At 44.9% G+C, this 17439-nt stretch overlaps 1 protein-coding gene across 2 annotated transcripts in view; it reads left to right on the top strand.

Moving 5' to 3' along the window:
* Positions 1-17439, top strand: part of adamts18 (ADAM metallopeptidase with thrombospondin type 1 motif 18) — a 175649-nt gene that overhangs the window by 114123 nt on the left and 44087 nt on the right. For both annotated transcript variants that reach the window (XM_033035863.1, XM_033035864.1), the window contains 5 exons: positions 2475-2623; positions 10447-10619; positions 12905-13035; positions 15333-15456; positions 16527-16771. In XM_033035863.1, the coding sequence (XP_032891754.1) occupies positions 2475-2623; positions 10447-10619; positions 12905-13035; positions 15333-15456; positions 16527-16771 (822 nt within the window). The remainder of the gene's footprint in view (positions 1-2474; positions 2624-10446; positions 10620-12904; positions 13036-15332; positions 15457-16526; positions 16772-17439) is intronic.

Genomic DNA, 17439 nt, shown 5'->3' on the forward strand with positions numbered 1-17439 from the left:
CCCCCTATTCTGGTCCCACCTAATCTAGTCCTATCTACTTATTAAGCGCCTTGAGAATTAGAAAGGCGCTATATAAATCCCATCCATTATTATTATTATTACTTTGGTTCCACCTACACTGGTCCAAACTACACTGATCCCATCTAAACTGTTCCCATCTCCTCTGGTCATACCTACTCTGGTCCCATTCATTTGGTCCACAGACTTCTATACTTTAGTAATTAAAATGCTCATCAAGTTATGTTTTAAAATTGAACCCAATTTCAAGATCTGCTTTAAGTAAGATCCACTCAAATGTGCAGTTGATGGAGGTCAGACCGACATCTCGATGAGATTGCAGGCCAGCGTTTGATACTCAGTGTGCATCTTGACGGCGTGTGCTGAGGGGGAAATGGTGAATGATTAAGCACAGACTGCAAGTGGAGGGTTGATCTCAGCTGACGGCATGAGATGAATGTTGGCACTGTTCCAAGGCCCGGTCACTGATGTTAATTATACTGTATCTCTTTCTTCCCCAACAATTAGACCGCAAAATTTATCACATGATTGCAATTTGGTTGCTACAGGGGGTCTCCGCAGAAAGGAATATACATGGTCAGGGCTAAAGTGATTATCTCAGCTGGTATCAATCAGTTAGTGACGCCTTATTATGTCAAGTGTTAATCCTCTTAGTAAAGATTAGAAATGATGGGGCGAAATGTGGCTCTAAATGAAATTACCATTCATGTGTGTTGCTGTTACTCAGCGGGACAGTCTGACTTGAGAACTAAAGTGCAGGTCTCCGATAAGCCAAGAATGAGAGCTACTTAACACGAGAGCTACTTTTCCTTGCAAACTTTATTTAGAGGTACGTTATTTCAGTGGCACTGTCAAAAGGCAAAAAAAAAGACACAACGTGCTGGAGTAACTCAGCGGTTCCAGCAGCATCACTGGAAAACAATAGTGACGTTTCGGATCTGAAGAAGGATCCCGATCTGGAACATTACCCATCCATGTTTGTTTATATGTGTAAGAAAGAACTGCAGATGCTGGTTTGAATCGAAGTTAGACACAAAATCTTGGCGTAACTGAACAGGACAGGCAGCATCTCTGGAGAGAAGGAATGGGTGACATTTCAGGTCGAGACCCTTCTTCAGACTGATGTCAGGGGAGTGGGTGTGATAAAGATAGAATGTAGTCGGAGACAGTAAGACTGGTAGGAGAACTGGGAAGGGGGAGAGGATAGAGAGGGAAAGCAAGGACTATTTGAAGTTAGAGAAGTAAATGTTCATACCGCTGGGGTGCAAACTAGCCAAGCGAAATATGAGGTGCTGTTCCTCCAATTTGCGCTGGGCCTCACTCTGACCCCGTATACTTACTCTCCACCGAGTCCCCGCCAATCAACAATACCCTATACATTAGTTCTATCCTACAATCTGGGGAAAATTTATTGCAGCCAATTAACCTAGAAACCTGTACGTCTTTGGAATATGGGAGGAAACCGGAGCACAAGGAGAAAACCCACGTGGTCACAGTGATAATTGCTCGATTCTAAGCTTCCCCCCAGTCTAAAAACAGTTTCAGTAAAAACATTGAATCAAGCACTTGAAACAACTACATTTTATTTTACCAAAAGCCTGTTACAGATCAACTACTGTACCTATCCCCCGTGGGTTCGATCCTAGTGTCTGCTTGTTCAAGCCCTCTAGGCCTCGCTCAGACAGAGACACACCAGAAGCTCACACAGTCCCAAGCGCTCTCCCAGAAGATCGACGCTGAACCTCGGGGTAGCGGACTTTTATATGTCCCGGGACCTCGAGGGGCCGAACCACATGGGGTGGTCTCGTAACAACCCAATTACAGACATCGATTAACCCCATACATAACAGACATTCCCCATACCCAATGATACAACAGCTCAATACATTCTATTCAAAACGGACTTTGAGAGGAAGCCAACTTAGAAACATTGATTTACAGAAAACCCAGACAAGGCTCAATACCTCATCCAATCAACACTTGACAAAGTCAAACTCTGCAACATTATTCACAACTATTTACAAGGTGTATGTCTGGTTTGCTGCCATCCAATCCATTCTGTGCATTTTGCACCAAATTGACAGGGTTCGCAGATATTTCCATTCTTTGCTTGCAAATTGTATCTAAGCTCCAGACATTCTGGCGCCTCCTTGCAGCTTGTCCCAGCTCTGCAGAGAGCAATTCCAAATTGACCAAATCTCCCAGCAACCCTGAAACTTTTACCCCATTTTGAAGTCCAATCCTCTCCAATTTAGCCAGGATTAACAACAGGAAGAAGGTGTAAACTCCGTACAGCTAGCACCCGTAGTCAGGATCGAACCCGGGTCTCTGATGCTGTAAGGCAGCACCTCTACCGCTGCGCCACCGTGCCGGCCATCCTCTCCTGTACTGTTCAGTGTGTCAAGGAAGCTCGGTAAGTAGGTACAGCCTAACCCCTGGTTCCTCTGTCTTTGCAGTGGTGTCGGCGAGGGCAATGCCTGAAATATGGTGACAACGGTCCTAAGCCCATTAACGGTCAATGGTCCAGTTGGTCGGAGTGGTCAGAGTGCTCCCGGACCTGTGGTGGCGGAGTGTCGTACAGGGAGAGGCATTGCAACGATCCAAAGTAAGGAACGTTATATGGGCTGCAGTTAGACCACCCAGCTCTTTATGGAGAGAGCTTGTAGATAGCTCGTCAGGAGAGTGTTATAAATGATAGCTCGCTGAGGGATATCAGTGCATGTCTATTCAATGGGCTTTCCAACATGCTCATCTCTATGTTGCCTCATTTGGTAGGGCACAAACTTTTAGACTTTACAGTTATGGCATGGAAACAGGCCCTTCAGCCCACTGAGTCCACGCTGGCCAGCGATCACCCCATACACTAGCACTTTCCCGCACAATAGGATAATTTACAATTTTACTGAAGCTAATTAAAATTAGAAATTAGAAATCTCTTAAACCAATATCCATCAATATACAACCCAGCAGTATGAATATTGAAGATAGACACAAAATGTTGGAGTAACTCAGCGGGACAGCCAGCATCTCTGGAGCAAAGGAATGGATGACGTTTCGGGTCAAGACCCTTCTTCAGACTGATGCCAGGGGAGTGGGCAGTACAGAGATAAAATGTAGGAATATTGATTTCTCTAACTTCCAGTAATCCATCCCTCTCTCTCCGTCTCTCCCCCACCCTAGTTGTCTGACTAATTTCACTGTCCTTCTGATATTACGGATTGCATGCATCCTTGTCACCTTCCCCTTAATGAACCATTCTATATATCACCATCTACTTGGACCTGTCATTTTCATACCTTACCCTTTCATATATCTGGACTCCCTCTCCTCTGACTTTAGGTCTAAAGAAGGGTCTTGACCTGAAACGTCACCCATTCCTTCTCTCCAGAGATGCTGCCTGTTCCGCTTAGTTACTCCAGCATTTGTGTCTACCTTCGGTATAAACCAGCATCTGCAATCCCTTCTTCCTACACTACTATCTACCTAATTGGAGACACTTAGCCTATCTTTAATTGGCCTTTACTGGGCTTTATCTTGTGCTAAACAATATTCCTTGCAAATTGTATCTAAGCTCCAGACACTCTGGCACCTCTTTGCGGCTTGTCTCAGCTCTGTATCTGGAACTGTGGATGAATTGATTGTAATCATGTATTGTCTTTTCGTTGACTGGACAGCTTGCAACAAAAATGCTTTTCCCTGTACCTCGATGCATGTGACAATAATAATCTAAACTAAACTACTCTAGTATCCAGTACTACAACACGGCAGCATGGTGGTGCAGCGACAGAGTTGCTGCCTTGCAGCGCCAGTGACCCAGGTTCAATCCCGACTATGGGTTCTGTCTGTACGGAGTTTATACGTTCTGCCCGTGACTGCTTGGGTTTTCTCTGGGTGCTTTGGTTTCCTACCGCACTCGAAATACGTACAGGGCTGTCGGTTAATTGGCTTGATAAAATTGTAAAAGTTGACCCTAGTGAGTAGGAGACTGTTACTGTTAGTGAGTAGGAGACTGTTCGGCCTACCAGGTCTAACAGACCTGGTAGGCCGAAGGGCCTGTTTCCGTGTTGTATCTCTAAACTAAACTGTACTAAACACTTTTTTAAGGACACAGATAAGTTGCCAGCACTGATTACTAAGCTGCAGTTGCCAAAATGGAAGGATTATTGTGTAAGTCTGCAAGTTAATTGATTGAATAGTGTACTTGGGAGATGAAAATGATGAATACACTGTTAGCCCAGGCAAGACCCAGCTACAGCTGGTATGCAATTGACAACTGCTTGATAGCAGTTTTGTCCTGAATAAAATGTTGCATGTTAGGCCCTGTCCCCAACACTGAGAAATCTGTCAGTGATAATACATATGCAGCACTGTTATTACCCAACACAATATGGCAGTTGAACGCAGTGGGGGTGGGAAATCGAGGTGTGGTTTGTTTGAGGTGTTAGTTAGAGTTGATGGAAAGGTACTGGTGGGTGTATAAATGGACATGATTCAAACTTAGGACAGGGCTCTTCAAAAGCAGCATCGGAATGGAAGAGGTATGGAAATCTAGGAGTTTGTACTTGTAGGAAACTGGGATAATTAATGTTTTCCACACATGAATGATTGATTACCATAACTGTGTGGAATTATGTAGAATAAAAGGATGTCAATGGAGGACAGTGTAGATAACTGTAATCTCACTGAATGTGGGAAATCCCTGCAGGCTCCCGCCTGTTTCTTTCCTTCTTAATTCTTGGAGAAAAACAATTAACAAAGGGCACGGATTAAGGGAACATAGAATAGTACACACAGGAGCAAGCCCTGCCGCCCACAACGTCTGTGCCGAATATGATGCCAACTTAAACTAATCTCATCTTTAAACTTTAGAGATACAGTGCAGAAACAGGCCCTTCGGCCCACCGAGTCCACACCGACCAGCGATCACTCCATGCACCAGCACTATCCTATGCACTAGGGACAATTTTTTTACCAAAGGCAATTATACTACAAACCTGTACGTCTTCGGAGTTTGGGAGGAAACTGGAGCACCTGGAGAAAACCCACCCGGTCACAGGGAGAATGTACAAACTCTGTACTGACAGCACCCGTAGTCAGGATCGAACCTGGGTGTCTGGTGCTGTAAGACAGCAACTCTACGGCTGTGCTACTGTGCTGCCCATCTGTCTGCCCTGTAATCCATATCTCTATATTCCCCACATATCCATATGTCTATCTCCCCTTCTTTCCTCCGCACCCCCCTGAGCTTCCGTATGCCCCACCTACTTCTCCCCTCTACCCACCCACCCTCCCTCTGGCTTTACAATCCACAGCTCTTCAAACCTCTCTCACACCTTCCTTTCTTTATCTTTTTTGACATTTCTTCCAACCAGCTGCCTATCTAACCCCCCTCCCAGACATGAGTGTTGGCTAGGCAAGAGTTAAGTTCACATCAGGGTCGTTTGCTAAGATATTCACAGTACGCCCATGCAGGAATAGTATGTATATCTTTTCAATCATTTTGTCCTGGCATCCGGTAAGCATTCTCCATCCAATTACCGTCTGAGGGTGATGTCTCTCCCTTCATCAGACCCAACCCAAAAGGTCACCTACCCATGTTCTCCAGAGGTGCTGCCTGGTCCACTGAGTTACTCCATCAGTTTGTGTTTTATAAAATAAATTAGCTTCTGAAGTTCCTCATGCTTTTCTGACCCCACCTTGCATCTAACAGCCTCCAATCCGGGAAGCATTCTGGTAAACTGAACCATTCTACCAACAACGAGAGTGCGGTCCTGAACTACTATCTACCTCATTGAAGACCCTTGGACTATCTTTAATTGGACATTACTGGAATTTATCTTGCACTAAACATTATTCCCTTTATCATTTATCTGTACACTGCGGATGGCTCGAGTGTCATGTAAAGACTTTCCACTGACTACTCAGCACGCAACAAAAAGCTTTTCATTGAAACTCAGTACATGTGACAATAGGCAAAATTAAACTAAACTAAACTAAACACCTAAACTAAACTAAAGAAGGGTCTCAACCCGAAGCATCACCCTTTCCTCCAGAGATGCTGCTGGACCCGCTGAGTTACTCCAGCATTTTGTGCCTATCCTCGGTATAAAGCAACATCTGCATTTCCTTCCTAAACTAAACTAAACCTCTACTGCGCCCTTAGCGAAGCCTCCACATTCTTCATGTAATGGGGCGACTAGAACTGCATGCAAAAGCCTGTATGTGAAAGGTTAATCTGTTTCCAAATAATTTTCCCACATCAGGGTTCCTTGCAGAGCAAAGGAACATGTGAATTGATCTGTTGCCAACGAGTGCAACAAGGCAATGAACATTGTCAGGTATAATCTCACCTCACGGAGACATGCAACCATTGCCCGTTGATCAATTGACCATCAGACCGTACAAAATACCACGCATTCTATGTAAAGCAGAGACATTGGTCCCATGGTGTACTCAGGATGTCTCAAAGCACTTTACAGCCAACTGAACCAAATTAGAAACCATTGCCATTGTAATGTCGAGTGGCCAATTAGTACACAGCAAGTCTAGAGTCAAGAGTGTTTTATTGTCATTTATCCCAGATAGAACAACAAAATTCTTACTTGCTGCAGCACAACCGAATATATAAACATAGTACACTGTAAACACTATAATAAATGAGAGAGAAAAAAAGTTTAATGTGTATACTGTATATACACATACTCACAAGTGCACACACACACGCACACACACAAACACATATATATGTGTGTGTTTGTGTGTGTGCGTGTGTATGTATATATATATATATATATATATATATATATATATACACACATACACACACACACATATACATACATACATACAAAAAACAATCAATAATAGTGCAGTCCCAGAAAGACCAATGTAATGATGGCCAGATAATCTGCTTTGGTGATCTTGTTTCCAAGATAAATATTGATTAGGTCACCGCTGGGATAATCTTAAATAATTCCACCCAGCTGTTATCAGGGAACTGAACTGTCCTCTCACCAACTGGAGAGTGGTCCTGACTCCCAACCTCCCATCTACCCCATTGGAGAATTTCGAACTATCTTTAATCAGACTTTACTGGACTTGACCTTGCACTAAACATTATACCCTTCATCCTGTATCTGTACACTGTGGGCAGCTTGATTGTGGTCATGTATAGTCTTTTCATTGACCGGATAGCACGCAACAAAAAACCTTTCACTGTACTTTGGTACTCATGACAATAGTTAGTTAAGTTTATTGTCCAGTGCACCGAGGTACAGTGAATAGCTTTTTGTTGCGTGCTATCCAGTCAGCAGAGAGACGATACATGATTCCAATCAGGCTGTCCACAGTGTACAGATACAGGATAAAGGGAGTAATATTGTTTAGTGCAAGATAAAGTCCAGTAAAGTTTGATTAAAGATAGTCTGAGGGTCTTCAATGAGGTCTTCAATGCTCCCCAGTTGGTGCTATGATAATAAACTAAACTAAACTAATTACCTTGGATAGACACACAATGTTAGATTAAAAGCGGCAGAGTTGCTGCCTTACAGTGCTTTCAGTGCCAGAGTCCCGGGTTAGATCCCGGCTACGGGTGCTGTCTGTACGGAGTTTGTACGTTCTCCCCGTGAGTGGGTGGGTTTTCTCCAAGATCTTCAGTTATCACGCCAAGAGCAAAGGGAGAACTGGTGTGGTGGGGGGAACGAAGAAGGGATAAGTACTTTTTGTAACCTTGTCGGTGACTTTGTGGCGACTCTTTTGTGTACTTTGTATGCAAAAGCAAAGAATTTCACTGTACCTTGGTGCAAATGACAATAAAATATCATCATCATCTAGTCAGTCCACAAGTGTCGCATATTTTGATGCCGACAACGTTGCAATTATTTCTTAAACGTTGCGATAGTACCTGCAGGACTTGATCTTTTCTCAGTGTAGGCTTTGGATGTTTATTATGAAGCGACGATCTCTCCATGTGAAAGTGGGTGCTTTGGCAATACTGTAACTTTGGATCCACTCAGTACATTGTCGGAGGTCTGACCGCATGGGTTTTCTCAGTACTGATCAGCCAGGATCGAACCCGGGTCTCTGGTGCTGCAAGGCGCTGTGCCGCCCTCGTCTCTCAACCACACCATGCTTCCTGCCCATTCATCCCAGCCTGAAGAAGGGTCTCGACACGAAACATCACCCAGCCCTTCTCTCCAGAGATGCTGCCTGTCCCGCTGAGCGGCTCCAGCATTTAGTGTCTATCCTGAGCTTCACTCCAGATTAACCTCTGTGGTTGGGCCCAGTGGTTAATGCAGGCTTCCTGCACAGCTGTATTCGAGCAGCTGGAAAACTGCCAACCGGCTAATCATAAAATCTGTTCAGTCAATCTGAGAGAGTGATTTGAGATTCGCCCCTGGGGAGATCGGCCGCTGTGTGAGAGAAGCTCATATAAGTCATATATTTTGGAAATAGTTCTTTGTAAAGGGGAGAATTCAAAGGGTTTCTGGAACAAATTGACTCCAGTGTTTGATACTCATATATTTCCTTGGATGGCACAGGGGGAAATATTTTACCATCTCCATCCACATTAAGGTACTTTTTCCACGATCTTCAATATGGTGTTGTCCATAGCCCCAGCACAACCTTCCACAATTTCTCCTATAAGCTAGGGTAAGGACCAATTCTCCTCTACACCATTGCGGACGGTGGACTGACAATGGAACTCATATGCTACAATGCTGAGAACCCATATCCCTCCATTCCCTGCATATCCATGTGCTTATCCAAAAGTCGTAGGGGCGGCACAGTGGTGTAGCCGTAGAGTTGCTGCCTTATACAATGCCAGAGACCCCTGGATTCGATCCTGACTATAGATGCTAACTGTACGGACTTTGTATGTTCTCCTTGTGACCACGTCGGTTTTCTCCGGGTGCTCCGGTTTCCTCCCACACTTCAAAGACGTACAGGTTTGTAGGTTAATTGGCTTCAGTAAAATTGTAAATTGTGTGTAAGAAAATGCTTGTGTACGGGGTGATCGCTGGTCGTCGCAGACTCTGAAGGGATCGCTGGGCGTTGCAGACTATAGCTGAAGGGCCTGTTTTGCACTGTATCTCTAAAGTATATATCATGTATCTGTACACTGTGGATGTATTGATTTTAATCGTGTATTGTTTTTCCGCAGACTGGTTAGCATGCAACAGAAGCTTTTCACTGTACTATGCTACACGTAACAATAAACGAAACCAACTAACGAAATCTAAAGTAAAGTCTAAACGCCACTAACATATCTACTTCAACCACCACACCTAGCAGCATATTCCAGGCACCCACTACCCTCTGAGAAAAAAAACTTGCCCCACACACCTCCTTCAAACGTTGCCCCTCATACGTTAATGCTATGCCCTCTAGTGTTTAATTTTTCCAGCCTGGGAAAAAGATTCTGACCGTCTACTCTATCTATGCCTCTCATTTTGTCATCATTTCATACCTTTCTCTCAGGGCTCCCCGTAACATCCAGTGTTCCAGAGGAAAAAAATCCATGTATGTCCAACCTCTCCTTGTAGCCATTGCCCCTTAATCCAGGCATCCTCTACACCCTCTCCAAAGCCTCCACATCCTTCCTGTAATGGGGCAACCAGAACTGCACGCCATTCTCCAATAGAGGGTCGGTTTTGGGAGTCTGGTGTTGTGCAAGTAGACTATGTGACCTGGCCCTCCTAACCTTTTAGTGAAGCAGGACCCATATTCGGTGGATGAATAAAACCGCTGAATCTGGTACCCACAACATGAGGATCAGCTGGTCTGTGTTTGGTAATGTTGGACACAAAACTAGGGAGAAATCCCCTGGTCCTCTTTGATCGCGACTGCAAATTAGTTTAGTTTAGAGACACAGTATGGAAACAGGCCCTTCGGCCCACCGAGTCTGCGACGACCAGCGATCCCTGCACACTAACACTATCCTCCCAAGATGGATAGGTTTGTAGGTTAATTGGCTTCAGTACCATTGTAAATTGTCCCGAGTGTGTAGGATAGTGCTAGTGTACGGTTCGCTGGTTGGTGGGTTACTGTGGGCGGTAGGGCCTATTTCCGCGCTGTATCTCTAAACTAAATTAAATTCCCGTGCTCCAAGTCACTGTTAGCAAAGCTGGCAATGGTCAAATGGCTTGGGTAAAATTGTAAATTGTCCTGAGTGTGTAGGATAATGTACGGGGTGATTGTGGTCGGAACGGACACGATGGGCCGAAGGGCCTGTTTCCAGTGCTATAGTCTCTAAAGCTCAATTAAATCTTATGAGCCAACTAAGTGGTGAAGAGACAGAAAGCATGGTGAGGTTGAGAATTGATCATGCAAAGGAGAAGTACAGAGGTCGCTCAGCTGGTTCTTAGTTTAGTTATGTGGTCCGTGTGTTTAGGATGTTCTCAGGCACATCCTCTTTCTTCTCCTCAGGCCTCAGTACGGTGGCAAGTTCTGTCTTGGCTCCACCAGGATCTATCAGATGTGCAACATCCAGGCTTGCCATGGCAACCGCGTTGTGTTTCGAGCTCAGCAGTGCGCCGAGTACAACAGCAAGCCCTTCAGGGGTTGGTACTACAAGTGGAAACCGTACACAAAGGTTGATGGTAAATATTTTGAGTGCAGACCATTAAGATAGAGTGAAGAGTGTTTTATTGTCATATGTCCCTGACTATGGCTGTTGTCTGTAGGGAGTTTGTACGTTCTCCCTGTGACCGTGTGGGCTTTCTACGGGTGCTCCGGTTTCCTCCCCACATTCCAAACAGGTTGGTAGGTTAATTGGCTTCTGTAAATTGTCCCTAGTGTGTAGGACGCAGAACTAGTGTAAATGGGTCTGCGTGGACTTGGCAGGTCAAAGGGCTGTATCTCTAAACAAAACCTGGTAAAATATTCTTTTGGACATGGAAACTGCGTGGAAACAGGGCTTTTGTCCACCGAGTCTGCGTCGACCAGCGATATCCCCGTACACTAGCACTATACTACACATTAGGGACAATTTACAGTTTTACAGAAGCCATTTCACCTACAAACCTGTACGTCTTTGGAATATGGTCAGATGGAGAATGTATCCTGTACAGACAGCACCCGCAGTCGGGATCGAACCAAGGTCTCTGGCACTGTAAGGCAGCATTTCTATCTACTGCTGTGCCACTGTGGCGCCCATGTCAATCCCATCATTAAACTCAATTGTACAGGCTTGAAATGTGTTCCCCTCCAAACCGAAGATAGACACAAAAAGCTGGAGTAACTCAGCGGGACAGGCAGCATCTCTGGGAGAAGGAATGGGTGACGTTTCGGGTTGAGACCCTTCTTCAGACCTTTGCTGAGACTTCCTGTGGAACACCTTTTCAATCACTTAGCTCTGCGTCCAATTTTTATTTGCTTGTTTGGTTTGATTTTCCTCGTTCTCAGTTGGACTCGGAGATGGTTTGGCACTATTTCAAAGTGAGTTCCACCCCAATGGGCCAGCCAAGATTTACACCTACGATCGTCATCACTAAAGCAGATTTTCTGGTCGATGGAGCATTGCTGTTAATGGGATCTTGCTGTGCACAAATTGGCTGTCTTGTTTCACACATTACAGAACACAGAAAGCTAGTAGGTTGTCAGCACACGAGGGGTGAGGAACCTTGAGTCTCATGGAGATAAGGTGGACTTGGCCGGGCCGTGACCTTGAGATGTTGGGTCACCACAGGAAGCCCGAGATACCTCCCATGGTGTGGATGGGGCGTCACCATGAGAAGGGTCGCCAGCTACAGGCAGTTCATAATTGGAAACAAACTGATGCAGGGTTTTATCTTATGAGTTGACCTATATGGAAAAACAGCACCTACGTGCTCAGTTTTGGTCACCCTTTTATCGGAAAGATGTTGTTAAGCTGGAATGCATGCAGAGAAGATTTGCAAGGATGTTGCTAGGACTCGAGGGCCTGAGCTATATGGAGACGTTGAGCAGGCTAGGAATCCTACAGAATGGAAGCAGACATTTCGGCCCAATTTGTCCCTGCCAAACAAGATGGCCCATCTAAACGAGTCCCATTTGCTGGAATTTCCTATTCATCTTTTAAAAAATGTATTTTACATGTTGTAACAAGGAACTGCAGATACTCGTTCAAACAAAAGGACACAAAGTGCTCAAGTAACAGTTGCACAGGCAGCATCTCTGGAGAACGTGGATAGGTGACGCTTCGGGTCGGGACCCTTATTCAGACTGAAGAAGATGCTGGTTTACACAAAGGACACAAGTGGTGGAGTAACTCAGCAGGTCGGGCAGCATCTCTGGAGAACATGGTTAGGTGACCTATCCATGTTCTCCAGAAATGCAGCCCAACCCGCTGAATTACTCCTGCACTTTGCGTCCATTTCTTTTAAATGTTGTTTTAGCACCTGCCTCAACTACCTCCTTTGGCCGTTCGTTCCATATACCCATCACATTCTGAGGTCCCAGAGGAATTAATACTGAGAGGTTTTCTGAAGTAGAGATTTCATGGCTGCAAAGTATCTGTTCTCAATTAGTCCTGGTTACTGGGTTTCCATTGCTGGAGAACTTTCACTGATGGCATCTAACCATTATTTACTGCTGTTTAAACATGTCTTATCAGAAGTGCCTGCGGGATTAGCCTGTGGATCAAACTGACATGAATCTAGAGACTAATGACTCTGCCTTTTGTCTCATCCTGTCACCATCTGATAATCATCAGCCATGTATTAAGATAGACACAAAATGCTGGAGGAACTCAGCGGGAGAGACAGTATCTCTAGAGACAAGGAATGGGTGACTTTTCGGGTCGAAACCCTTCTTCAAACTGTTGATGGCTGTATCATTCTGGCCACTGCCAGCCATTCGATTGTGTGGTTTTAAGTGACGTAGTTCCATCATTTTGTACCCGCAGATCAAGATATTTGCAAGTTGTATTGCATTGCTGAAGATTTTGACTTCTTCTTCGCCATGTCCAACAAGGTGAAGGATGGGACCCGTTGCGTTGAGAACAGATTTGACGTCTGCATTGACGGCATTTGTGAGGTAAAGTACTGAGTCAATAATATAAGAAGTTAATAGCCATAACACTAATGCGGAAAAAAACAAATGTCTAGTGCAACCAAAGACAGTCCATAGACATTGATTGTGCTGAGGTTAATGTTGCGTAGTCATAGTCATAAAGAGCGGAAAGAGGCCCTTCAGCCCAACTTGCCCACACTGACGAACATGTCCCATAGACAAAAATCCCACCTGCCTGTGTTTGGCCCATATCCCTCTAAACCTATCCTATCCATGTACCTGTTCAAATGTTTCATAAACGTCGCAACAGTACCTGCCTCAACTACCTCCTCTGGCAGCTCATTCCATACACTCACCGCCATTTGGGTGAAAAAGTTACCCCTCACCTTAAACCTATGTCCTCTGGTTCTCAATGCCCCTACTCTGGGCAAGAGCCTCTGTGCATCTCCCTGATCTATTCCTCTCACGATTTTGTATATCTCTGTAAAATCACCCTTCATCCTCCTGCACTCTGAGGTTGCATCGAGTCCTCGATTACTCAACCGCTCCCTATAGCTCAGCCCCTTGAGTCCTGGCAACATCTTCCTAAATCTTCTCTGCACCCTTTCCAGCTTGACAAATAGTATACAAGAGCCTGATGGTTGTTGGGAAGAAGCTATTATTGGACCTAGTGGTCATAGTTTTTGGAATCCTGTGGCTTCTTCCCGATGGTAGAAGTGAAATGAGAGCATGGCCAGCGTCTTATGGGTCTTTTACGATGTTGGCTGCCTTCTTGAGGCAACGCCCTCTATAGACACTTTTAATGGTGGGGAGATCAGTACCTATGATGGACCGGGCAAATGGATCTCATTGGGGCCCATTTTCCTTCATTCAGTAAGGCATTGGTGATTGGATTCTCCCCTTAGCCTCACATTCTTTCCTGCTCTCCTTAACCTTTGACTCACCTATCGTTCATCTGTCCTTCCATCCCAAATATATTCAAAGATATATTTATATGCAGAAGGAAATTCAAAAAATTATCACAAGAAGAGATCCCTTCTTGCTTGTGTTTCTTTATTCTGAAAAGGTCTTCAATCTAATAAGTCTGTAGAAATAAAGATGACCTGAAACGTAAACTGTCCATGTCCTCCAGAGAGACTGCCTGACCCGTTGAGATACTCTAGCACTCTGTGCTTCATGCAACATCTCTGCAGTTTCTTTTGTCTCCTATTTATTTTGAGATAAGCTTCCTTATTTCCATATTTTCCATGAAGTAAGACAAAATGGAGTGTCCCCAGGTTCAATGATTTAATAATACTTTTATTGTCATGTGTACCTAGGTACAGTGAAAATCTTTGTTTTTGCTGACAATCTGTTAAAAATCACACAGCGGACCTCACCAACGCAGTGCACAAGAGTTGCCCTGTTTCCGGCTCTGACAAAGTTATTAGAAGTTCATCGAACAGTCTTATCTTCTCGCAGCAGCGAACCTGGCCTGGCACCGCACGTGGTGCCAGGCGGGGGCCCCCCTACTGGCTCCCCCTTTGTTCTTGGCGCTTCACCGTTAGATCCCCCTCCATTTTCGATGGCCCACCTCGCTCATTCATTTCTCATTCTGCATGAAGGTCATAAAAGGTCATAGAAACATAGAAAATAGGTGCAGGAGTAGGCCATTCGGCCCTTCGAGCCTGCGCCACCATTCAATATGATCATGGCTGATCATCCAAAATCAGTACCCCATTCCTGCTTTCTCCCCATATCCCTTGATTCTGTTAGCCCTAAGAGCTGTATATAAAACTCTCTCTTGAATACATCATATGATAGTAGAATTCGGCCATTCGGCCCATCAAATCTACTCTGCCATTCAATCATGGCTGATCTATCTCTCCCTCCTGACCCCATTATTCCTCCTGCTCCCCATAACCTGCAGGAAGATTATTCCCGATGTTGGGGAAGTCCAGAACAAGGGGTCACAGTTTAAGGATAAGAGGGAAGTCTTTTAGGACCGAGATGAGAAAACCATGTTTTACACAGAGAGTGGTGAATCTGTGGAATTCTCTGCCACAGAAGGTAGTTGAGGCCAGTTCATTGGCTATATTTAAGAGGGAGTTAGATGTGGCCCTTGTGGCTAAAGGGATCAGGGGGTATGGAGAGAAGGCAGGTATGGGATACTGAGTTGGATGATCAGCCATGATCATATTGAATGGCGGTGCAGGCTCGAAGGGCTGAATGGCCTACTCCTGCACCTATTTTCTATGTGTCTATGTTTCTAAACTCTGACATCTGTAACGGTAACTATGAAGGTAACCATTTTAACGATTATTGGTGAAATGTTCCTTCAGGCAGTGGGGTGTGACCGTGTGCTGGGGTCTAAGGCTACGGTGGATGCTTGCGGAGTTTGCAACGGGGACAATTCAACCTGCAAGTTCTTTCAAGGACAATATCTTCAGCAGCATCGGGCGAATGGTAAGAATATCTGAAACAGACCTGGAGCAGTGACTTACACCTTCACATAGTGATTTTAGGTTTAGATTTATTATTGGCACGTGTACTGAGGTACAGTGAAAAGCTTTGCTTTGCATGCTACGCAATCAGATCAGATAACGCTGTACATAAATACAATCAAGTCAAACTCAAATACAATACATGGAGTAAAGGAGATACAAAGTACAGAATATAGTTCTCAGCATTGCAGCACATTAGTTCCATAGACAAAGTCCTACATCCACAATGGGAATTGGGCCGAATAGCCTAATTCTGCTCCTATAACTTACGAATGTGCTTACAATTCAACTCATTTGACTCAGGTATCATTCTGTTTAACCTGCCAGTATTGCAGAGCAGTGCCTCAATTGTGCACAGCATTCTATACAGGATTCCATAGAGTCCTTCCTAAAGATTGACTGGACTTTGGAAAATGGCGCCAAAGCTGGCTCCTCTTGCATGCGGGCTGTGTGGACTATTTCTGTACACTTTGCTAGTTGGGGATTGTGCCTAGGTATTGCAATACTCTACTGGAATGCATGTAAGGAAATAATTTCTCTGAGCGTTTACACACGTGACAATAAAGAACCATTGCCACTTTTAACAAAAATTCAATACCTGTTTCTTAAATGCGCCGGAAATTAGCTTTTTTTAATGTCATAAGTACGGAAACACCATCCACAACCCATTTATACCAATAATATTATTAAAATTCTCTCAGCACATTCCCACTAAATATGCCACGTGCTACCACTAACCGACACACTAAAGTTACAACTTTAACAGAGGCCAATTAACCTGCAAACACTCACGTCTTTCGGATGTGGGAGGAAACCGGAGAAAACCCTCACGGTCACAAGGGGAAGGTGCAAACTCCACACAGACAGCGCCCGAGGTCAGGATCGAACCCGGGTCTCTGGCGCTGTGAGGCAGCAACGCTACCACCTGCGCCGCCCCTCTCTGTCTAACGTCTTTATCAATGAACCCTTGCGGCCTATCTCCCTTCCTCCCACCGCGCGTTATGGCTGTTCCTCTGTCTTTATTTGAAACAGAATACTACGCAGTAGTCACGGTCCCAGCGGGAGCTCGCAATATTCATGTGCACGAGTTGGAGATCTCCACCAGTTACCTGGCCGTGCGTGATCTGACAGGTAAATACCACCTGACCGGAGACTGGACCGTCGACTGGCCGGGCTCGTTTGTCTTTGGGGGAGCCCACTTTGACTACCAGCGCTCGTTCAACAGGCCAGAGAGTTTGCACTCATCCGGACCGACTAATGAGTCACTCGCCTTTGAAGTGAGTTTTCTTTTTATGTCCTCCTCTCCTTGTTCTCTCCCATCACTTGTGTCTGCCGCAGAATTGCCCGCGACAGCTTGGCAGGCAGACCTGGGCTTCAGTGGGATCGGTAGCAGTGGGAGCTCCCCTCCCATGTTTTAATTTAATTACGGCGCAGCGCTGTTTTCTGAGAACGGTTCCGCCGCTATAGAATTTTCTAAATGGCCGGCGCTTAATCATTGCCGAGATGCCGGAATGAAAGGCCGATGTCTGCCTTGCACACAATATTTCCATCATTAGATACTCGGCTTTGAAAAGGGGGAACTGTTGTGGTTTTTCTTTCTTTCTTCATACGGAATGAGAATTAAAATCCCAGACAGTGTGATGTAATGGCTGGGCTCTCATCTCAACGTGGTAGATGAAAGGAAAGTTTAATTGGATGCAACAGGTTACAAAATAACGACATTAGTGCTTTGAAGAAAATTTTAATTGGGGGTCAGGTTAGGAGGACAGCGATGGGGAAGAGAACTCTTTCAAGGGGTCACTATGGATGGCGTGTGGGATTTTTGTGAATCACCCGTGTATTTTGATTACCGTCTTTGCTTATGTGTTTATCTTGATGCAATGTTTGCTCCAAAACCTGTGGCGTTTTACATTAGTTTTGTTCAAGGTAAGTGCAATCAAATCAC

This window comes from Amblyraja radiata, chromosome 17 (genome assembly GCF_010909765.2).
Source record: "Amblyraja radiata isolate CabotCenter1 chromosome 17, sAmbRad1.1.pri, whole genome shotgun sequence".
Lineage (NCBI taxonomy): Eukaryota > Metazoa > Chordata > Chondrichthyes > Rajiformes > Rajidae > Amblyraja > Amblyraja radiata.